A 24,838-nucleotide genomic window follows, 5' to 3' on the forward strand; every position below is an offset into this window, starting at 1 on the left:
TAAGTCCCTTTTGAGCCCTAAATCATACAATTAAAACATAAAGACTGCATGAAAACGAGCAGCACAAGGCATTCAAATATGGACATAAATAAATAGCTAAAACAAAGAAAATCCACCACAGACAAATATCCTTCATCAATTCAACCCGGAATAAAATCTTACTGTTCATCAGAACACAGTGTCTGATTTTGCCTTGATGCTGATACTAGAGGAACATGAAGGACCTCAGCACCTCAAAGAATCAGAGACTGAATGATGAAGTAAAAAAAAAAAAAATTAAAAAGCAATTTTTTTCCTGAAAGCATCCCACAATAACAGAAAAACCCAAGCCCCAAATATTAAAATATGCCTTAAAATAATTATCTTAAAACTTCCTAAAAATAAAGAAAACTTATGATGAAACAGGAAAAGGGGGGCAGTAAAAATCTGATTCTCCTAGAATAACCTAGGTTTTTGTGTTTGCACCAATTTAGGGTCTGCTCTTGCACTTACACGCATGCTTATTTTGTACCCATTAACTGTCATGGGGACTATTAACACATGTAAAATTAAGCATGAGTATAAGTGTCTGCAGGATCAAGGCCACAGTCAGGAAAGTGGTTTGCCATCTGAGATGCCATTTGCCATCACAGATCAGCAGTCACAGGTGTTCTGTTTAGGTTTCTGATATCCTCAGCAATACTTTTTGCCGTTTATAACATTGTCTTTTAAGGTAAGCGTGGTAGGTCTAAAATGAATGGTTCTTTGTTTTCTATCTTTAGAACCCAGTCAGTGCCGTATACACCTCTTTTAAATTTAAAAAAAAATTAATTGCCAATAAGAGCAACATCCATGAGGTCATCATCTTCCTCCCCAATCAAGAAATCAGGGCTTGGCCGAGATGGCCTATCAGCTGACAGAATAGCACTGCTCGTCATGGACAGAGACTGGTCAGAAGAAATAGGTGATTTAGACCAGCTTTCTGGTTTAATGCTATGAGACTTCTTCTTGTCTCTGTCCTTGTCACGATCCCGCTCTCTGTCACGATCTTTGTCTTTCACTTTCTTCTTATCTTTTTTGTGCTTCTTATGCTTTTCTGAGCTATATTCTGGCAGAGGCCTAATTCCATCATCAGAGCTGGGGCTGTTCTGATAGGATTTCTCTGCTATGGAGGAGCCAGACTCGCTTTCACTGTCTATGTTTTGGGGAGTATATGCTGGTGACTTACTGTGGCTGGGTGAGCAACGTTCATGCTTTGGAGTAGACCCACTGATCAAAGGGGAGCCGTAGCTTTTGGAAGAGGCCATCTGAGGCCGCAAGCTATCCCCACCACCTTCCCCAGGTTTCTGTAAGGTTACTTTGGCTTTAATGCTAGGGGAGCCACCATCATGTTTGCTGATGATAATCTTGGCCACACCAGTGCTTCCAACATTTTTGGAATCTGAAGTCTTTTTGGAAGAGTCAACAGATCCTCCGGAAACAGAGACTTTAGATTTGTCTTTGTCACTTTTCTCCCGCTTCCCCTGGAACTCGCCTCCAGACATGTTGTGTTTGGAGGACATAGTATGGCTTGAGGAATTGGAACTCGGACCCATCTGACCATCCATTGGATCTTCGCCACCAGGTCCACTAGTGACAACCCCATGTTTAAGTTTATCTATGACTGCAGTCAGAGATGGCTTCTTGTTTCTGCTGGGAGATTTGCCTTTGGAGCTTCCATGCTGGTTTTGAGATGAAGACATGGAAGAACCACTCGATGAAAAGGAAGATGACGATGCTGTTGAAGAGTTTGATGAAGGTGGTGGTTTCTGGGACATGGATCCAGAGGAACCCATTCCTGAAGAAGACTTCATACTTGAGCTTGATCCCGTCCCAGACATATGCGAACCTCCAGAACCTGAACTGATAGGTGATTTTGCTTTCGATGATGGGGGAGTACCAGGAACAGGTTTCATTGGAGAGGCAAGCTTGTCAGAACCCCCTGAAGGTCTAGAATGAGAAGGAGAAATGTTTGGTTTACTCATTGAAGGGTTCATAAGCGATGAAGGTTTTCCTTGAGGTTTCATCTTAGTACCTCCAGAACTGCTGCTGAGGCCATGTTTGGTGATGGGAGAGGATCCAGGCTTTCCCACGGACTGAGCTGAGCTTTTCGACTGTCCTGAACCAGAGCCACCCTGGCTCGAGTAGAGGCTGCTGCTCATCTTTGAGCCAGAAGACCCTTCAGATTTGCTGCTTTTTATTTTGCCTGAGGTGGAAGAAGAGGAGGAGGAAGAAGAGGAGGAATGGCTATGATGGCTTTTGCTGCTCGAGGAGGAGACTGAGCCACTACTTGTATACTGTCCATGCGAAGAAGGTTTGCCAACAGTCACTGTCCCTTTTGGGATCTGAATTGTGATTTTTGGAATAGGAGGAGTAGCTACCCCAGGGGGAGTCTGGGATCTGCCTGAACTTCCAGGAGATTTTGACCCACCTGTGCTTGCTGGTGGAGTGAAAGGCCTGTTAGATGTACTGTGAGATGGAGACTTCCCTTCTGTGTCTGCCTTCTTCCGTTTTGGAAGCTTTTCTTTACTTTTACCATCACTAGAGGGAGTCCGGCTGCGTTTTCCTGGCTTACCATCTAGCCCAGGCCCTGATAAGCTACTCCCAGAACCATTGCCTTCCTTTACCCGTTTCTGAGGCTTTTCCTTTCCCAAATCTCCTGTGCTTAATAAAGGGCTCTGGCTTCCACTGTGATGCTCCATAATATCAGAGGACCCCAGTGCTTTGCTCGCAGCTGCAATAATACTGAAGTCAACTGTGTCTGCCTGACTGCTTCCTTTAAATTTATTTTCTCCTCCATCACCCCCCAACACCTGCACTCCCAAAGTACTTAGAGGCTGGGGTGCATAGCTCTTAAAATCATCAGCATCTCCACTCTGGCTGCTCTCATCAAAGTACTCCTCCCCAAAACCACTTTGACTCTGACTGTTCAGTAAGTCAGGATTGAAATCTACTCCATCTGGGAAAAAATGGTTTGAAGAATCACTGTTGGGGCTCACGGCAGCATCTGCTATAAGGTCTGCTGGATCAGTGTATGGGTTCTCACTATTGTTTGTCTGAAACACATCTGGGTCAAAGAGGGCACTTTGTGAATGTCCTGAACTAGAAGAGTCTCTTACTGGAGTACCGATGGGCGGACAGTCCTCATTAGTACTGGGTAGCTTGGAAGCCTCCTCTGCTATATCTGAAAGGATATCAGTAACATCAGCTCCAATGCTGTCTGAACTGGAAAGCCGAACCATCCTCTGAATACTGGGCTGTGGGTGAGGTATAGACTGTGGGTATGTAGTAGGTGGAGTGCTACACTGACTGGGCGCTGGAGTAATATGAGGGGTATCCAGTGTATCTGCGGTCATGTTGACATCAAAAATTGGATTCTGAGAATCAACGTCCATTGAAAACAGTTCTCTCTGAAAATCGTCCTCAGTCTGATGCTTGGGCTTGTCTGCCGGTATGCGTGATTTTTTTTTCTTTTGCTTATTCCCCCCAGGGCCCATTTCCATTCTGGGGGAGCCAGAAGATGAGTTCTGCCTTTCGAGAGGGCTGCTCCCATACAGAGTGGAGAAATCCTGAGGGGGATTGTCTTTAAGAAGGTTCATGAGCATGGGGTGGTTCTTGGTGTTGCTTGCTGGTGAGGATACTGGTGGTGGTGTGTGATGGGGAGGGGTTGGACTTGAGCCAATGGCAGAGCCCACATTCCCTGTGATCTGCAACAAACTAGTAAGAATTGGGTTCTGAGACACTTTGCTGAAGTCCTCCCCATGGCCCACTGAGTCATGCCTCTCTTTCATGCTCATATTAAACAAGGTAGTGATGGGCCCCCCAGGAAAAGTGTTTGTTGGTGTGGTGGTACCACTCATTGGGTTGCTGCCTGTGGTCATGCCATACCCGGGGCTGCTGGCTGGGGGAAGGTTTTTCTTCACCATATCTTCTACTGTCTCTGCAATGAGGGACAGGGCGGGAGTATCTGCCTGAATGGTTTCTGCTTTCCTACGAATAGCTCTCATGGTCACAGGAATAGACATACATCTGCAAGACACAAGATGCAAAGGGTTTAGCGTGCATTTTGCTTCTATAGCAGCTTTCATGTAAGGCATTCTTAGACCTTTAAAGGGCTTGTAGTAGCCCAGCAAGGTAGGAACTCTTCCCATTTTGCAGGATGGGGTGGTGGGGGGACAAGTCTAATACAAATGGAAAGAGACTTGCCCAACATCAAATGGACAAGGCAGCAAGAGAGTTAAGAATTGTTGGAATTTAGGGGTTTAAAGCTTGGCTGTATCTATTTACAGGCAGCAGACAACAGTCCCTCTCTGTATTACCTGGATTAATACAGTGCCCTTCATTTCTTATTACAAGTATTTAACTTTAATATATTAATGACTGAGTAACATTTGCCTACTGAGAAAAAGGAATGTTTTTGTAGTTCAAACACAAGAGCATGAGTAATGTGACCTGGGGTTTTATTCCTCACTCTGCTACCAACAATTGTCTAACCATGGCAAACTCAATTTACCATTTCTGGGCCTCAAGCTGTCTCACATGTAAAATTAAATAATACTATGCACCCATGAAGGTGGATAATTCATTAATTAATATTTATAAAGAACACAAGAGAACCTCAAAGAAAAGTTTCTTCATAGGTACAGATAATTACAACAACTTGTAGGGTTCTAAATGCCTCCAATATTGCCTGGAGTTGAATAATTCTGATAAAAATGAGGTGTCAAACTCACCTGGGCTCTGCGGACCAGTTGAATGGTGTAGAGCCAGTCCATGGGCCAGATCAAACCCACAGACCCCCCCTCCTCCCCACTTCCCTAGTAGTTTGGATCCAGCACTTGACTCCAGTCATCTGGGACCCATGCTGCATGCAACACAGATCCCAGATGAGCCAGAGCAGGTGCTGCACTCCATGTGGTACCTGCCCCAGTGCAACTGTGCCACATGTGATGCCCACTCTGGGAACCGCACCACAAATGGCTCGTGTTCCAGCCAGTCCAGGACCTGCACTGCATGTGGCACTCACAGGTGCTGTGTGTAGGGTGGGTCCCAGACTGGCTGGAGTAGACACTGCATGTGGTGCAGTCCAGTCAGGGCAAGCACCATGTGTAGTATGCACCTATTCCAGGTGCCCCAGGATCTGTGGAACATGCACCCCCATGCCATATATTTGACACCCCTGTGATAAAACATCTGTGTGAATGGCAGGTCCAAAGGGTTCTTTCAAGTGTCAGAATCAGGACCTTTTAACTCTAGCAGTGGAAAACTCTGAAAGTAATTTCAGTATGAGGCATGAAAATGAATACAACTAAGACAGGAGTTCAGAATATTAGTACTTATTAAGCTCTGTAGTTGCTGCCCTACAGTTATAGCAGAAACTTAGTTCCAGCATTAATACTACTCTGGCCTCACTTCTCCTCACCACCCAAATCTATAAACAAGAGGATAAATTGCTCCTAGGATTACACCACCCAAAAATGGAACTATTTCAGTGCAATTCGCAAAGTGTTATGATACAGAATGCAAGTTTGGTTTTAATACTATTATATGTGGATTTGAGAAGGCTGAAAATCAATGCCACAGACCACTGATTATCAAAATCAATACTGCTACTGCTCCCCACTGCCAAACGTTAAAGCGCTACAGAGCTGGATTGGGCCCACCAGCCAGAACCAGCCTGCAGACAGACCCAACACTGGCACCCAGACCTGCTAATCTGGCCCAGGGGGGCAAAAAGGTTTGGCATCCCTGGTTTAGATTTTTGATGCAGCTTCTATTATTCAATATTGGTAGGCTACAAGTTTTCAGCAATTTAGGCATTCTTTTTGGCCAAACCTTTTATAGTATTTTATAAGTAACTGTGGAGATGGTAGCTTAACCAAAAGAGTTGGCAATCTGATCTTTCTGAAGAATGAAAGCTGGAGAATCAGCATCCTGTGATGATGTTCTGTAAATGATACTCTAACTTCTAATAGCAGTATAAAAAAAGCATGGCTTACCTTTGAACAACTTTCGCAATGAAGTCATCTGTACAGATGAGAGCGTCAGAGAGCCCTTTATATAGTTTACAGTTCACATGTGTGGAATCCTGCACATCCATTACCACTGAAAGACAAGGAAATAGGCATTTGGGAGAAATAAAACTTCTGACTGTCACGGGAAAAGTCCTGTCTTCCTCTAAAATCAATCTAGGAACACGTTTATGCTTTTTATTGAACCTGACTTACCACACACAAGGGAATCATTCACAGGATGCTGAAAGGATACACTAAAACAGGAATCAGAAAGAGGACACACTTCAAATTGCAGGATCCCAGGAGAATCTGAAAGACATGGGAGGCTGGTAAATAAATGCAGCAAAAGTGATAAACAAAGGCACAAACTTGAATAACCTCATATAAGAAGGAATAAGAAAACACTAAAGAAAAGCAATCCGGGTTTCCTAATTCCCACTCCCCAGTGTTGATACTAACAACCAACAGAAAATAACACAAGATTTTCTCTAAAATAAAATCAAAGCGACACCTACCTTCTTTTAAAACGGTTCGCTTGACACAACTACCAATCAGTGTGTTGTAGGCCACTTGATGCCTGATCAAATTGAGGATGAGAGGGACCCTGCCAGGATGTTGGAAGGCAATTTTACTAATGAGGGTTCCTTGTAGGCTTCTGCCATCTGGTAGAGGAGCATCCTTGTTCAGGAAATAGCAGTGCTGCTGCCCTGGAAGAGCCTGAGAAACAATCCCTGCTTTACTCCAATTGGTGCTGGATACAAGGTAGTGATAGACATCTGCCAAAGAAAGCGCAGCTCCAAAATGCTTGCCATGCTAAGCTACCTTTTTGGTTGGAAACAGTATAAATGGTGGGGACATACGTTCTGAAAATAAGACCTTTTTATAAACTGACTACAGACCTGACCAGGCAGAACAAGAGAGTGCTGCCATGAAATTTATTACATCACTTTCCATTTCTATAGTGTTTTCCAGTGGAGGATCTCAAAGCACTTCTGCACATAGTAACTTCACTACCCTCTTATAAGGTTGTTAATATTGTGTCCTTTCCATAGTTGGGGAAAGAGAAGCACAAAAAATGAAAACCCATCCCCACTGATACCAGTGAGAGTTGTCCTTGATTTCTGTGGAGCCAGGATTACACCCCAAGTGATAAAGTAGCATATTTAAAAGTCACATGATTGAGACAGGGCAAGGGCTATGCAAAGAATCCAGGGACACTTGTTATTAGACTTCTGTTCTTCTGGCCAGAGTGACATTTGAATTTTCATGCTTTTTTCAGTTTTGCAACTAGAAGTCACTCCTCCCTCATTCTGCACTAAATGCACAAAGTTCATTTGAACAGCAGTAAGACTCTCACATCCTTCAAAACCCAAATAATTCCACATTAATATCGAACATTTAGAGTGCTGACAGATATGGGGGAAAAAAACCCAAAATGCTCTACTGGAAGCAGCAGTGTGTTACTTCAACTGGGCTCTGCAGCATCTGTATAGATCGGGCACTTCAGAAAAGCTTTTTGGTGCTATTAGAAGTTCCACTGAAGCACCTGATCTCTACAGATGTTGGGAAAGGTGTGTGCAACTAATGTGCTACCTCTTCTGGACATGTGCCGGGCTTGGCATGGAAGCACTCCAAGTTTAAAGTAAAGTGCCATATTCCTCCCCCTCCCGGTCTGCAAGCAGCCTTAGTTGGCCATTTTGAGACAATACTGGCAAGCTCAATGCAAACTACATCTTTCAACACAGATGCCAATCTTTTACCATCATAAATTAGCTACTAGGTCTTTAGCCAGAACAGTCACATATTGAGATCTAGTGATTTAATATAAAGCCAACATACGGAACACTATATAATTTCGACTACCTTTGAGAGGACCGAGTAGCTAGAACTACAATTAAAAAGGCCAACCTATCCTTGGAAGAACCAGTTCCAAGAGCATATGTACAAACCTGAAGAGTTACTTTATGAAATGTTATCAAACCAAACAGCTGCTATTTGCTGGTCAATTTAGCTTATACACTCCAAAGATTTTTTTTTTTTAATATGATTCTTTGCCAAGTGGAAGCACTGAACAAGAAAACCCAACGAACACAGACCACATGCCTGGTGGGTATTTTTACTAACAGTACGACACAGCAGTACACAACCTTTTTGAGATACCAAATGGAATAAAGCATTCCAAAGTTGCAAACAAACACTGTTGTGGCAGTCCACTTGAAGAGAAGTCCACATTCAAAGCAGAACAACTTTCTAGTTTAGCTACTGTGGTACTGTGTTTTGGTGGGGCTTTTAGCATTCAGTGCTAGAATAACATAAGCCTTGCCTGCACGCAAAAATCGTGCCACTTTAACTATATGGTATGACTCTGTTTACAGTAGGAGCGTATTAATAATATTATGCTGATACAAAAGTCATGCCCTAACCAACAACTACACAGACACAATTGTCCTTGATAGTTTCTACACCCAGCATTTCTAGCTTTCTTCAAGTTTCCCCAACCATCATGACATACTTACTGCATAAAAGCGCATGTTGTGGTTTAAAGGTACAGAATCTGTCTCCTTGGATAACTCAAATTGTGTAATCAGCTCATACAGGGGGACAAATGTTGGTGGGGTGTCAAACAATGGAATTCCTGAGGACACAAATACAATACAACAAACAAATCATACAGCTAAAGAGACCAGTGTTCGATGAAAGAAAAGACCTAATAGTTAGGTGAATAATCCAATTCTCAACAGTATGCACAAAATATGTTTAAAAAGATGGCAATTATATAACAAAGTAGTAGCTCACCTGTGCAACTCTGAAGTTTCTGAATGAAAGCTCGGGATACTGGAATAGGTCGTGGGAACTTCAAGAAGAAGCATGCTGGCAAATCAACACTGTTGGCACTGGTCACTGACGAAAAGGACGGAGTCCTAAAACAGTGAATTTTTGTAAAATTATATTGTACAGGCAGTCCTTGACTTACAATGTTTCGAGTTACAATGTTTCATACTTACAAAGTTTATAAATTGACACCGTTTCAACTTTATGATGTCAGTTTCAACTTACAATGCTTAATCTGATGTGACGCCATGCCAGCGAACAAGTTCGCTGCGTCACTCATATCCCTGGAGAACAACTGTCCAAACTTCCTTGGACACTTTCTTTAAGAAAGTGGACAAGACTCCAGAAAAACCCGCAGCTAAGATTCTTGAGAAGACTCCAGCCAAGAGCCCTTCAAAAAGCGCGACCAAGAGCCCTTCTAAAAGTTCAGCAAAGTCAACTCAAAGAAGTCCTTCCAAATCAATTTGATTGCTATTTACAATATAAATACATTAATGTAGCTATATTACTCATCTGTAACTGATCGAGTACAAAATTCTGGGGTATTTTTGGTGAAAATACGGTATCGGGCTTTGGTTCAGGAATGAATCCCCCATTTATAACATTGTTTCTTATGAGAAAAATTGGTTCCGAGTTACAACATTTTAACTTAAGATGTGGTTTTCAGGAACCAATTGTCGCAAGTCTGAGGACTGCCTGTACCTAGATTAGTAGGCATGTATCTACCCTGACTACCACAAGTTCTGACTTACAGGCAGGTTGGATGGCTGTGCAAGTCAGGATAGTATGACAATACATACAAAAAAAATATTTTTGGAGTGAGCAAATATTTTGAATTTTAGGTGCAAATTTTATTCTTTATCCTCAAACAGGTAACTTGTTTATGCCTTATGAAAAATTAAGACATTAACTTAGCACCTTAAAAACATGTTTTAATTGTGCCTCCACTGCAGGTCATTTCTTAGAGTAGGGGCAACATCAAAATCATATTAGTAATGATAAGACACCATGCAGTCATCTTGACATCACAGTCGCACCAGGGACTGTAAGAGGGCCCAAATACTGACACACTTAGATTTTGTAGAAGGCCACTATTAAAGGTCTGGCAATGTCTCCTTTCCTTACCCTTTGTTGTCAACAGGATGGGACCCCATAATTAATGGTGCAATGGGGAGTTTGTACATCGCTAAGGTTCCTTCGATTGTTACTGATACATTCAAGCCTAAAGACCGAGGAACTAGAAAAAGGAGGGAAGAAAAAAAAGAGAATGTATCAAACAATAATGAGTGTTATGAGTTAAATACTACTTCCATGTGAATGTTATTTGTGCACGTAGCATCTTACGGTCTAATCTAATTTAAAAGTGCTACTTAGTGTTCTGTTTTAATATTTTGGGTGTTGGTCTATTACTTGTTACTTTTATATGGATTTGCAAGCATGGATTATGTTTCTGTATGCACAATCATTTATCATTTTTTGGCTGATTCCCAGTGTATCATTTTTCTGAAATCACTTCACCTTCTCTAGATGCTATCAAACCCTCGTTTTATTGTCAAGACATAAACCTACAGTTGGACATCCAAGATGAAACACATCCTTGCACAAAGAACCAGACCTATTTTGAGGTTTAAGTGATGCATTGGCTTCATTCTGATCATCTTCCCAGGAGTAAATTTTAGCCTCAAAGAGCAATTATATTCACGAAAAGGGAGGAGTAAGCCAGGTTTTACTTGTGCACTTATTAAAGTCCTCAGCCACTTGATTTTCTCATTTTGAAGAGTGACAAGTGCATAGCTGTAATTCCCTGATCCCTGCCTAGCTAACCCCAGCACAAGACTTAGAGTATCAGAGGGCCTACTCTAACTTTTGTCACTGCCATAAGGTCCATAAAAGACCATGGACATTGACAGTGGATGATCAAAGATGCCGGAGGTCTACTTCACCATATCTGTCCTGCTCTTGGAACACTCCTGGCATATTCATTCTCTCCTGTTACGCCAAATGGGGAAGAGATCAGTTTGTTTTTGGAACCAGCAAAGACACATGTGCCAAATCACACAGCTAAAGATCCAGTGCATAATTCTCCTATGTAAAGGAAATGCTTCACTTAAGGCCATTTTTGTTCTATGCTTACACAGAAGAATAAACATGGTTACCTTCAGAATATACACTCTTCTCAAAAAATGGAAATTCTATAAAATATATAATTAGTTGCTTAATCAATAAGAAAGCTGCCTCCTTCTAACAAATTCTTGCCACCTACTTCATAGAAATATGTAAACAAAAAACTTTGAATAAAGCTGAAAAAAAAAATCTCACTTGTGTCTAACATATGATAATCAATCAGCAACCAGAAGCAGCCTCTAAGACCTACCATTGTTATCATGTAGAGCAATGGGGCCCCCGGTATCATCTTCAAACAGATCATATGGGGAAATGTAATACTTGAGGTTCATAAGGTGACCTGTGGAAAATGGGCATGTCAATGAGTGGGCTGGTGGCTCCAGTGAGTTTGACATTCATAGTCACCAGCAATCATACCAAAGTCATCTCTCAGCAAAGTATGACGCTGTGACTCCATCCAGAAAACATCAATGCCAGTAAAGAGAAACTGTGTATTGTAAAGCCAGTGTGATGACAAATACTTGGCAAAAAAACTGACAATGAGATTCTTACAAATATATCAACTGCTGCCACTTCCACTGTAACAACTCTTATCCATTATTAGTGTTTGTCTATGGATGGCAATGGAGACTCCTATAATGGATCCATACACTTGAATAAAAGCTAGTTTATACAAATAAAAACTGTCTATCAAATCCTTTGGTATTGCTAAACAGAAGGAAAAGAAATACCTCCACTTCGTGGGGTGAGATACCCAACGCTGCCATGCAAAATCTTGTCAAGGGGACTTGCGTTGGTAGCTTGCCTTCAGAAAAAGAGAGCGAGGGGGGAAAAAGAAAGAGAATCACGGGTTTATAAGATGCCAGAACACAGCTGAAATCTAAAACCCTAAAGGAGACACTAGCACACAGACACAATTCAAAGTCAAGCAAAAGAGAGTTCCTTTTACTTTGCACTATAATTGGAAACTATCTAAAAGCACTGGCAAAAAGGAGAATTACTTCACTTCTTAGCATAGGGGGTGTTCAGTCCACTGAATGCATCAAGGACTGCTAGGGATTCCCAATCTCTTTTGTTGACAACCCCTCTGCAATGGATTAGTGCAGGCATTTTCAACCTTTTTTTAGTGGCTAGACAATAGGGGGGTGGGGGGGTGGAGAGGGGTGTGTGTATGGCTGGACACAGAGCAGGGAGGCAGGGACAGCGCGTGGGCAGGTGGGGACAGAGCACCACCGCCTCCCAGGAGCAGGGGAGGGGCAGGAAAGCTCATTGGGCTGATGTATGGTGAAGGTGGCCACAGCATGCGAGCTTCTCTGCCCCACAGAGGGGCGCTGCTGCCCTCACCCCACCCTGGCCCTTCTTTTGGGAGGCAGTAGCGCTCTGTCCCCGCCCGTCTGCACACTGCCCCTAGAACCAGTCCAAGTACTCCCAGGGGTACGCACACCCCTGTTGACAACCCCTGGATTAGTGAAGGGGAAATCAGTGCCCACCCCAGTAACAATGTCTGCCAAAGTTGCTGTGTCAGAGAGTGCTTTAGTCAACTTCTCCCCTCTCTCCCCTTTTCTATCTGTATTCTAAACTTCTGTGCTACTCCACTTTCTATTTTAACTGCTCATTCTGTAGTTAAACATTGTCATTAGTTAAATCTAACAATGAATATGAATATTTAGAGCATTCTCTCTCAATTTCCAGTTGTACTGAATTGTTTTAATCTTGGTGTCAGTTTTAGCAGGAACTCAGAATAAACAGGCATTGACTGCCATATCACAAATCCATACAAAATAATTTTTCCTCAACATACAGCTCATGAATGACTAGTAACAATAATGGAGACTGAACTTGACAATGAAACCTATAGCATAACGAAGAAAAATCCATATTTTAGAGGTTCTTACCAATACATTGAGGCCATCTTAATGAGATCCAGCTCCAAGGACTGTAGAGCCAAGTACATTTTAGTTTTAAGCTTGCTGGGGGAAAAAATGAGAAAAAAGAAATGAGAGTTCAGGAAACTGCATAAGTACCTTCAGACACACAACCTGATCTGCAGGCAAACAAGGGGAACTCCTAGCTGACTAATTTTAGTATTTTCTAACAAAGCTCATCCTTAACATTTAAAGTTAACACAGAATTCAAAGTTACTCAGCTTTACAGATTAAATCCACTGTTAGAAGTAAAACCTGAATTGTCCCAGTACTGTTATTAAAGCAACTGAAAATATACAATTTTTCTTTCAGGTTACTGTTACATTGAAATTGTGGCAAAGATGTATGAAAACTGAATGACACGATGTCTCAAATATTAGGAGGTTTGATTGTTATGGTTGTTTTCAGGTAAGGGGTATCAAGCAAATAGGTGTCAGTATATATACTTGATTTGTCTTCTGTGTATTACATGATTTGAGAAAAAAAGTAAGAAAAAGGAACTTGAGCACCTATCTTCACTTCTTAAATAAATTAAAAAAAAAATAAAAATCACAAAACAGCAGTACAGGAAATTTTAAAAAGTGTTTATGTTTAGTAGTAATTCACCATAAATTCATCTGATATGTTCATCCAGAAGATGCAACCTTGCTAGACAGCAATGCTCTGAGATCAAGAGAGCATAGACCTATATGTAAAATGGCATAATACTCTCTAATGACTATACCAGCAAGGTTCTAAGTTATCTTCCAAAAGATGCTGAGCACTTCCTATTCTCTCTGAGGTCAACAAAAGCTGTGCCAGAGTTGGCACTTTTAAAACCAAGCCACTTATTTGGACTTAGGAGTGTGAGCTACAGCTTGCTTTTTTTAAATTTTGCCCATCATGAAAACTTTGTTTTTTCATTTAAGAGCAAATGAAAAAAATATTAACACTCTTGTTTAGCAGTGAGAACCAGAGAGAAAACAGAACAGAAAATAATGTGAAACTGATTAATTTAGCGTCATTGTTTAACCAGAAATTAAGTGAATGAAAATTCAGACCATGCACGCAGAATGAGATGACAAAGATTCCTTCAGTAAAAATGTGGACCTTCATTCTGCAGACATGTACATATTAGTACACAGTGGCATTCCTCACATACATAAATTAGAACAGAATTGGGGTCTCAGTAAAGTATGTGTTAATATAGTTATTTTGATAGTATCCTTTAGATGCTGTATTCCTGCATGCATGGAGACAGATGGCAAACAAAATAAAAAACAGTTTGCAAATCTCTTAGTGCAAAACAATAGAAGGACTGCCAAACAGATGACATTACAATGTGTTATAGATTTGTAACTTAGGCTCCTTTATTCCAAACCTATGCATGCATTTAAACACACAAATGTTCCCACTGAAGCCGACAGCACGTGATTAAGGGCTTGCAGAACTGTTGCACACTCATAACAAAAATACTAAATATAGTAAATGCTATATTCTTACTTGTCTCCTGGCAATTTATACAAGTTCACAAGTCCCTTCAGATGCTTAGAGAATTCATCAAAATTTTTCTCTCTAGAAGGAAAAAAAATGGTAATTTTAAAGTAATTTATAATAGATTAGGATTTTTTAAATTTTTTATGAATTATTGCCTTTATAAACAGTTCTTAAATCAGTTAGGAATATACTTGAGCTATCTGGAATTTGAGAAAAATGTGTTTCTTTAATTTTTGCAGTATACTATCATTATTTCGCTTAGTGATATTATTATTTTCCAAGTAACTGAGAAAAAAGGTCCTTTAAACTTATCCTAAAATCTTTCTGCAAAGCACAATGGTCAAAGGCAATTTTGTGGCATCATACAACAAGCAGGCATGATGATCTGACTCAAAAATCACAGAACAAACTATAGCCAGAAAACCCTTTGTAAAGTACACAGACTTTGGGGTGGTAGCATGTGTGTTTGTGTGTATGTGTGTGTGTGTGGGGGGGGAAACAGTTACTGAATGCCACAATGTGTAGGGCACAAAACAATGCTGTTGATCAGTATCCTAGGAACGCAATGAACAATGTTTAAGCTCACCTCAGATGTTGCACCAGCTCTGGACAGCTCTGAAACAAGAAAAACAAGAAAAATGCATTCATTCCAAATTAATCTGCTTTAAATCTTTTCATGACTAAAAAATACAAGGACAGAATGAGGTTACTGAAAATCATCTTTTGCTGAGAAGCAACTTAACACTCCCTGCTCTGCACCTGTATGCTTCCAATGCCCTGTCTGTCAACCACTTCCAGCACAAATTCAAGCTACTACTACAGTTAAACTACAGTTTTCAAACTTGAGGACTTTATGTTGAACATCTATATCCATATATACACATCTAAAAAACATGTCTTGCTTTTCAGAAGTTCAGACAAAATATACAGGTACCAGCAGTCTAGGGGGGGAAAAAATCATGTCAACTTTTTAATGTACCTAACACTAGGCTTCCATGTTTATACATCATCTATTCACAAAACTCTGATTTATAATGAAAACATCCTCCCAGCTCATGAAAGGAAACAGACGAACAACAAAAAACAGCATTTTTTTTGTCAATTGATTATACTGGAATTTGAAGAACAATACGGACTATTATTATTTAAGCAATCCCAATTCAGATGCACAGAGTTTAAATAAACACCGTTAGGAATCAAAAGGAATTACTCCATGAAGGGTTTCACCTTTTACTGGAAAAGTGAGAATAGGTTTTTTGGGGATTTTTTTTTTGTTAGGACAAGAGAAACATATTCCACACAATCAATTCCCTGAGTTTGTACTGAGGGGAGACAAATTGACAGACTGTGTCTTTGACATTACCCATCTCCTTTTTATTGGTAATACATACCACAGGATTTTCTCCATGGTGAGCCACCTTGACATCACACAGCAGCCCTGTAGAATCTAAGTGGACTTCCACATAGAACATGTCTGAAGTGATGTAACATTCAGTGCCATTTGCACTAAGGTGAGATCCAAGGCTTACATACAAAACAAAACAAAACAAAAATTGCAATGAGATGCACACAAAAAACAATTGAAACAGCAGTGAGATTACGATGATCCTGTACAGATACACAGGAAATGCCTTGGCCATGAAAGACGACTTACCCATTCTGTCTAGCTATAGATTCCAAGCGATCTGTCATGGCGGGAAGGGATGATACTAGAACAAGACAGAAAGGCAAGTTTAATCTGAGCTTATATTCCCCCAGTGTACTCCTTTGGCATTAATTCAGTCTCAGCTAGCCACCCACTCCCACACAAGACATTATCTGCCTGCAACATGACATCTATGTGTGTGTGTGTATACATATACAACATTCAAAATATAGGCAAAACAATTTTTAAGACAAAAAAAATAATTATTGCCCAGAATCACAAGTATAAAGAGGAAACAAATTTTCTTCTGTGTTTCCAGACAAGTCAGTTTGGGTTGGAACCATGCACAATAGTCTAAAATAAAATATTTACCTTAAGTATAATGTCGGTACTCACAATGCAGCACTGTGACTGACGGAAGAAGTAAACGTGTGTGATAAGTAAATCCACACATACCTCCCAAACACAAAATGAAACAAGTTTGATAAGGTTTTGTTTTAATGTTTAATAATTCAACCATGTTCTGTTGTGAAACATGCAAAAAACCACATGCGAATATATCTGTATAGTTATATTTTCAAGGAATTTGCCAACCTTTTAATGCCTTCTGCAAAGTCTCCAAACAGCTCACCAGATGTTGATGCCCTCCGGAGTTCATCACAACACGCTTTTCCTGAATCAGAAGAGGGAATACAACTATTTGTATGCAATGTTCAGTGAGATGGAGTCATCATAACCATTATTCAGTGCCAAATGTTGTTTATTCAGACAATTTAAAGTTAATTAAATCCTCTCTCAAAATTACTTTTCCAATTAGATCCCTAAAAGGAGAGTAGTGTACACTCTGGAAGCTAGCCTACTTAAAGAGGTTTCTAGAAATTCCCTTTTTTTCCCTTAAACTGCTGAGTGATCTGGAAGAATGGACTGCAAAAACTGAGAATTTACCGGAAGAAATAGAGATTCAGTGAAGCATGCATTGTTCTGTAATGCATGAAGACTCTAGGTAACTTTTTCCATCCCATTACCACCATTTCAATGAACATGCCAAGTGAGCTGTGGCACTGAATTACAAGTACAACTGAGAAAGGAGCAACATGTCTAACATTTGAAATAGTCTTATTTTTATTTCACAAAACCAGCTGTACTCTTATCAGAAATGAAGACTAAGTGAGACTGTGCTGCACAACCATGCTAACAGCCATCTGCCTAAGGGTCCTCAATTCTCAGTAGTGACTGTATTCCAGGGGTTGTAAGTGAGACTCTATATGTGACTACCTATGTTCCATTTTGTCCCTCTGTGCTATAAATATACTTTACCTCTTTGTGCCTCTGCTTCCCCTTTGCCATCTTGCCTATTTAGATTACAAGCTCTCCCCAAGCAAAACAGGGTCCCTAATCTTGTTTGGGGCCCGTGGGCACTACTAACAGGATCCTTCCTCCTGAAGTTTAATACTTCGTAAAGTACATTCAGATAACTGGCTGCCAGGTGCTAACAAAGTATAAATCATAAAAAGGCTATGTAATATCACCAGTTTCTCGAAAACTCTCACCATGACTTGACGGACAAGCTTCACAGTTTCAGTCCAAGGTCTGTTCTGGTTAAACTTTGCATGAAGTCTTTCCAAGAGAGAACTCATCTTGTTCAGCTTCTCTGCTTCTATGGGACAAATTATAGAAGACATCTCAGTCAGGACCTGCTGCAATTTAATGTTAATTCAAACAACACTAAACTTTTACAGGCACAAACTCCCATGATCTCCATCTAAAGATCTACCATTCAATCTCAATGTTAGGGTAAACCACAACTTTAAAAAATCTGTTTACTGATTATACACACACACTTTTAAAAAGTTAAATATTACAAATAACATACAACAGGCCATACAACTAAGACACTGAGGATTTCTTGAGGCTTCAGTGAGACTCCCAATGTCTGATCCGTGAGCAGCATATGGTCCATCTTGTTTAATATTGGTACTGCAATATAATTAACAGGGCACTATCTCTCCAGACATAGAATGGTTTAAAGACCAGCTGAAGGCTCATGGGGAAGACCTGAAGTAGCAACAGATCTTTGAAGAGGAGGGGTTAAATCTCCTGGCACTGAACATACAAATGCAGTTTGTTTTTCAACTCTTGAGTTCTGCTGAGAACTTTATAAGGCAAAAATACTTCTGCACAGACTCCTCCTCACTCCCAAAACCCTAATCATGCTCTAACTATGTTTCAAAATTTTTCATTTGTGGACTGACCACCTGGAAAGAAGCTGTGGACCCAACTCTTGAGAGCCATTATACTCACATTTTTGGTCTAAATTGTTTTTAAAAATACCTTCATAACACGCAGTGAAGGGTGAATCACTAGCCTATGAAGACTTCAGCTGGAACCCACTTATATTGAAGGATCTGATTGAGGCAGTGAGGGTTGGAATGCAACACAGGCCAACAACTACCACTGCTGCAGAGAGCTGGGACTTCTATGATTTAAAGGCATTCTGATCTTAGTCATACTAGTGACCCATGGATTGGCATCGTCTGTGGGTGGGTGCCTACAGGATACAGAGGTATCCTTGAATTTGGATAGCAAGCTGCATACTGCAACACAATGAAACTGGGAACTTAAGTTTCACTTCCCAGCAAACAGGGTTCCATGGGGTTCTGTTAATGTTAAAACTTAAGGAACAAGTTTTATGCATCTCAATTTCTCTGTTATTTGGTGGGGGTTACAGTGCCTTTTTACTGTGTGTTAAAAATGCTTTGGTCTTCATTACTGCAATGGAAAAGAACCTTATAAACTAGAGAGAAACTGATGATGCAGCGGAAACACTGCTATTGACTATACAAAGGGTATGATCAAATGCATGAAGTAAACAAGCTGAAACAACAGAGAAAATAGTTTTCCTTACTCCCTAGTTATGAGTATCTTCTGTGATATTTGTAAAAACTGGGGATAAAACTATTTTTAGAAAAGTGTTACGTTGGTGTCCCTTTCACTAGATATGGAGCAGGCTTCTCTAAAGCTAGACCCTGGAGTTTAAGCAAAATCATCCCAGTTTGTTTTGGCAACTTCAACTGAGGTGTCCGGTTCAAGGTAAACCTAGGATTAAAACTTTAATGGCACAAGTTTCTACTTGTGTAAATAGGTTAGGAGCATTTCAAAACTAAGTTTGGGAATTATATTATACCGTAAACTTAATATTGAACGCATCTGTAGGTCCACATGCAGAAAACAGTTCTTTAAAATGGATGGTACAAGTTTCCAGATACTGGATGACATCCTGGGTCCACCGGGATGCAGTAGAAGTTCTGCATTTGACATCAACAGAAGCAGAATTTCAGCCAGAGTATCGTCTTTTATTTCCTTCAGAAACTGAGGAAGTCAACTATCCCTACTTAGCAGCTGGTACCAGATGTCACCAAAAAAAAAAAAAAGAAAAGAAAAGTAACCTGTCTGTCAGACTACCTATTAATTTTAGTTCTTCTTTTTAATTTATATTGAAAGCATGGGGATTATTAGTTTTGCAGAAGAGCTGGATTTAGATATGCCTTATATTTGTGTGTTTAATATGTCCGTGCATTGTTTCTGATACACGTTTAAAAAAGATCTTTGAACAAATTAACACTGCAGAATTGAAACCCTCAGAATGAATCCATACCTATTTGATGTATACGGGGCAAATGATATAAAAACTCTAAGCTCTAGAAACCATTTCCCTTACTGCACAGAACATGTTCCCAAACTCTGCCCTACTTAAAGCTGCACTGACTTCATGATAGCAACTAAATGGATCTACTCTACTTGCCTAAGATGGGGCAAATGGCAGCTGTCATCACCTTTCGCAAAGGTGCAGCCAATAAGACTGCAAGTCACACAACATGAAGGTCCATCTCAACCCAAGGCAGCTATTCTGGCTTGTGTGCCACACGGTCACCTGAACCAACACAGTTTGGGCACCTTCATATTCTGTAAACCACGAGGCTGCTCAGCCCCAGGTGAAACATCCCATCCTTGCCACATACACTCCTCTCCCATCCGGGTGCAGCAGCACACACCAGAAGCCTCTTACCTACCAGCAAGTGCTCCCTACCAAGGGGTTTGGACTAGCACAGTGCCCAATTCTGGCTGCAGGTAAAAGAGCAGGACCCTGTCTTCTGGCCACCTCAGCCATGGCTTCAGACAGGGCACCAACCCATGCACTACGGGTCCCTGACATGCTCCTGAAGGACAGACGGATGCTGCCCTGAAACCTTCTGGGAGGGGAGAGACGGTCCTTCTTCCCCCTGGGGACTTGAGGACAGAACTGCTGTCTTGCTAGGGAAGAGGATGTGTGGGCTGCCGCCTGCCCTGGAGATGGGCACCTCCCCGCCCCCGCCCGCGGGCAGCCTCGTTCTGAGCGAGGGACTGGGGGCGCAGCCTCGCTCTGGCCCCAGACACTCACCCTCAGCGCCCCCCTGAGCCGCCTTCATCCTGCAGGCGGGCGCAGGACAGCGACGGGGAAGGGAGGAGGGGCGGGCCCCGGGGCAGGCCGCAGGTGCCTGCTCGCGTCGAGCGGCCCCCCGCGGCCGGGCCCCCCCCCGCGCGGGAGGGGCCTCAGTCCGCGGCCGCTGCCGCCATCCCAACGGCCATAGCTAATCTCCAAATTGCGCGACACTTCCGCATTCTCGCGAGAGCCGGGAAATTTCGCGAGAGAGCAGCGAGCGGAGCGTGCTTGCGCCGACATCTCGCGGGATCTGGAGCGCCAGCTCGGCTTCTGCGCTACTTCCCTTCCCCCTTCAGACTCCAGTGCTCGGCGGCCGGGCGGGGTGGAAGGTTCAGCTTAATAGCAACTGCCTTTGACATTTTCTTGCAGTTCGAAAGAGCTATGAGATTATAACAGTAGTTACACGGGGAGGACTAAGTATTTCAAATACTGAGTCGAGCAGGAGCGATGGTGGAGCCGTGGTGGGCCAGAAGCCAGGCGAGAGACACAGGTTTCTTAGGGTGATACCTTTAATTGGATCAACTGGATGGATAGGATGGAGTTAGGCAAGACTTTCTTCTTCAGAGAGTGTATCTAACTCCACTCCACCTGTACAGCTGGTCCAATATAGGTATCTCCATAAGAAATTCTTGCCTTGCAGGGCGATGTTCCCACTGTGTTGCCTTTTTTTTGTTTTTTGGACTACTTGTAAATCTCAGTTGTTCCAGGAAGGTGGCTAGCAGACTTTTCACTTGTCTCACCATGCTGAGATGGCAGGTGATAGACTTACTGTACTGCTTCTGAGCACTCCTTTTATGTTTGAGATCAGATAAATGCTGCTTTAGCATACATACCGGTGTTGCTACAGTCCCAGCCTCCTCATGCACAGGGCCACATCATCTGGCCTGTGGGGCTCCCCAGTGGCAGCAGTGTTAAATGCTACAGCTCTAGGAACGCTTAGCTTTGCTACCGCTTCCTTATCATCAAATTTCTGTACCAGTGGGGAGCCCCGCAGGCCAGGTAACATGGCTGTGGGCCAGGTGTGACCTTTGGACCAGAGGTTGAACACCACTGATGTAATACAAAAGGAACATACCCAGCACATAATTGGAAGCTGACAGTGGTTGATAAAGCATAGTGTTTATAGTATTGTTTTAAGTCTAAACATACATCCAATGAGCCCTTAACTTGGTCTAGGTATTATCAAATAGTGTTAAAGATACTACTTTAATCATAGAACCAAGTGTAATGAGGTTAAACCATAACAGCTTTCCAAATGCATTGAATACTTTTACCTCCCATCTCTTTAGAAGGATCTTTTCCCCCTCTCCCATACCTCCATTTTATTCATTCCAGTTCAGTACAGAGTACAATACTATAAAAATACTTTTTATTTCTTTTTCACCAGAGAAAAACATATTTTACAAACAGTAAGTTGCACAACACCCAAAGATAGAAGCACTGCAAGGGTGGTGGTGGTGGTGGTGGTGGAGGGGGGAGCCCAAGATTAGTAGCATTCCACTTAGAGCTCCTGATTCTGCTTGCTTTTAGCAGGTCATTCCAGTTTTCCTACTATCAAGATCCAAATTTACATTTCTAGCTCATCACTATGGACAGAAAAATTGATATGGTCAACTCCCTTCCACAAAACCTGAAGAAAACACCAGGTTCACCTTTGAATACAAAATACTAATGTCAGAGACAAACCCAGCCTTTCTTTGAAAAGGGCCAGCCCACCTTACGGCTTCCTATTAACACACCACAGCTGAAGATGTTCTGTTCTTTGACCGTCAGATGAGGTGACCTGTCTGAGTGGGGTAGGAGTTCTTCCTGTTTCCTGAGTAAGACTTTTCATCTCCTTCAGTGGCCAAGTATACAAGGTATCTACATCTTTACGAGGTAGTGAATACAAATTCATTGTTTTAAATTCCACAGAGAATATATGATAAAATTGTAGGCATGTGCTACTTTGTTAAAAAGAAAATGCTACCTAGGATTTACAGGAACTACTGCTTTATACAAGAGTTACTTTGAAATCAATAGAAACTGGAGATTAACCTCTTCCTCCTTTCCAGAAGGTATTAGAGTCTGTTACTTTAACTAAACAAGCTCTTCATCTGCAAGCTGGTGCCCAGTTCTAGTTCCAGTCAAGAAGTGTTCCATTAACCAGATAATTAGACAGACAAGGAGACCAAAGAATAATAGGATCCAGTATTTGCTGAGGAAAGCAGTGGATTAATCTGAACTTCAAGTCTTGAAAGCAAGCTTGGATGTCTTTCTACAATAGCATAGTAAATCAAAAGATATTGAGAATGATGCGGGAATTTCAGAGTGTAATTTGATGGCCTGTCTTTCATCTTAAAAACTGTGGAGATGTGGAAGGACCATCTCTGCTGAGCTAATTGTGGAATTGCAGCCTCAGGAAGAGAGGGGAGGAACATCTGTAAATCCACAAAATAGTTGTGCTTTTGTCACCCTTTAACTTAAAAACAAAACAGAGATGAGATTTCATATGCTGAGTGTCAGCCTAAAGAGAATTTTTATGGCCTAGTGAATATAGACAATGGGGTTTGTAATGGAGCACAGACCCACCATAACTATAGCGAGAGGGCTCAAAATGCTGATGTGACAAAATGGAAGCTGTAAATACACACGTGCAAATGGAACAGGCGCCAATTAAAACCTGCACTTGTAGAGCTTTCTGGAACTTGCCTTCAAGTGATGTGACCCTCATAAAAATAAATCTACATTCTACAGTGACAGTCTCAAACGTAAATGGATATGCTGTTGTAGTTACTTCTGTATCATGCTGCTGTTATATTGAAGGCTTCAGTACTTCAAGGATCATGTGTGGAAGTCTTAAAATAGGAATATTCACAGTTTTTCCATGTAGAATAAGCTGAGGGGGGAGGGTATTTTTTTCTTAGAGGCAGGAAAAAGCATTTTGTGTTGCTCTTTTCCTTTTAATATTTGCTTTCAAGTGTTTAAGGCATGCATATAAAGACATTATATGCATTACCATCCACCAGATCCTTTTACCAGACTTCTGTTCTATTGCTGGGTAAAAGTCACAAGGAGTCAATGATAATTTACCTGAGGAATGGCTAAGGGACATTTCCATAAGTCTCCACTAATGTGATCTGCTTCATTTTTTGGCTACCCTCAGGACCCATTTTTCAAAGAGCACTGAGGACCTGCAGTCCCTGTTGCCAAAAACTGCTGGATCTGATTGTCTAAGTAGTAGTAACAACAACAACAAAAGTAAACACTTGATTTTTCTCTGGAGGGTTAGGGCTATACAATGAGGGTTCTGGATCATATAATTCTGTTTCCAGCTGTGAGGAAAGCTGGGGGTGATAGAACTCTGGGGGTCAGGGCACTGGTGTCCTCTTTTTGGTTCTTAGAGGAAAGTGGATGCAGGAAGTAAGAGCTACTAAAATCAGGAGTCCTGGTTTCTGGTTCCAGCTCTGAGCAGGGAATAAGATTTAAAGTATAAAGGTGGGGACTTGAAGCCAGAACTCTTGGATTTTATTTCTAACTCCAGGAAGGGGCAAGAAGTTAAGCTGGGATCAGGGAGCAGTGATCCTACAATCCCCCTGTATAAGTGGACAGCTAGGTTTTGTACTTTATGTTTAATGCAGCCTTTTATGGCTACTATTTGCAGGGCCCTTCGGCTTTCTTGGGGAGTTATGTGAATAGGTCTGTGCATACAAGTCTACATGTATATATGTACCTACAGATACGTGTATATGCATATATATGCACACATATGAGCATAAATGAACACACATGTGTTTTCATCTCCCTGAACGTGTACTTTGTGCATGTGGAGGTGGGCGGGTGTGTGAGGGGTGGTATTTGTCTTCAGGAACGTGTCAGTAAAATTTTGTTGCGGGGGTGGACACCTGTGGTGCTTTGTCCACTCGCTTTCCTCCCAATAAAGTTTTGTTGGAAAGGCAACGCCGTCTTGTGCGCGGGTGTTGGTCTGTTAGTTTGTCCACCCCCCAGCCCCATGTGCCGCGTTAGGAAGCGGCTCAATAAAGTTTTGTTGAAGGGTCTCGCGGCTTGCTCTCGCGAGGTTTTCGTCGGGGCCTGAAGGAGGAGGGAGAAGCGTCGGGGTGATCTCGCGAGGTTTGGCTGGCGGAGGAGGGCTTCCCTCCCGCGAGAGGACGCGAGTCGTCGCGAGAGTTGGCGGCTACCCCCTTGGAAGCGGTGCCGTTTCGCTTTGGGAAGTGAGCGGGGGGGCGGCCCCGGGCGCGGGGCAGACAAAGGGGCGCGAGGCGGGCGCGGCCGGGCCGGGGGAAGGGGCCGGTTCCTCGGCCTCCGCAGCCGCTCGGGGCCTGGG

General features: G+C 42.0%; 1 protein-coding gene across 1 annotated transcript; it reads right to left on the reverse strand.

The window, feature by feature from the left end:
* On the reverse strand, nt 1–20,667 carry MED1 (mediator complex subunit 1). The gene is made up of 17 exons (XM_019550283.1): nt 20,473–20,667; nt 17,585–17,691; nt 16,629–16,707; nt 16,044–16,098; nt 15,781–15,913; nt 14,976–15,004; nt 14,396–14,467; nt 12,884–12,958; nt 11,720–11,793; nt 11,239–11,328; nt 9,990–10,101; nt 8,829–8,953; nt 8,549–8,667; nt 6,548–6,749; nt 6,246–6,341; nt 6,018–6,123; nt 1–4,047 (listed from the first exon to the last, which is right to left on the reverse strand). Exons 1-17 carry the CDS (start codon nt 20,498–20,500, stop codon nt 807–809), a joined length of 4,743 nt encoding a protein of 1,580 aa, XP_019405828.1. The 5' UTR covers nt 20,501–20,667; the 3' UTR covers nt 1–806.
* Between the last annotated feature and the right edge of the window lie 4,171 nt (nt 20,668–24,838).

The sequence above is a fragment of the Crocodylus porosus genome, unplaced genomic scaffold, assembly GCF_001723895.1.
Source record: "Crocodylus porosus isolate Cpor-Errol unplaced genomic scaffold, CroPor_comp1, whole genome shotgun sequence".
NCBI lineage: Eukaryota > Metazoa > Chordata > Crocodylia > Crocodylidae > Crocodylus > Crocodylus porosus.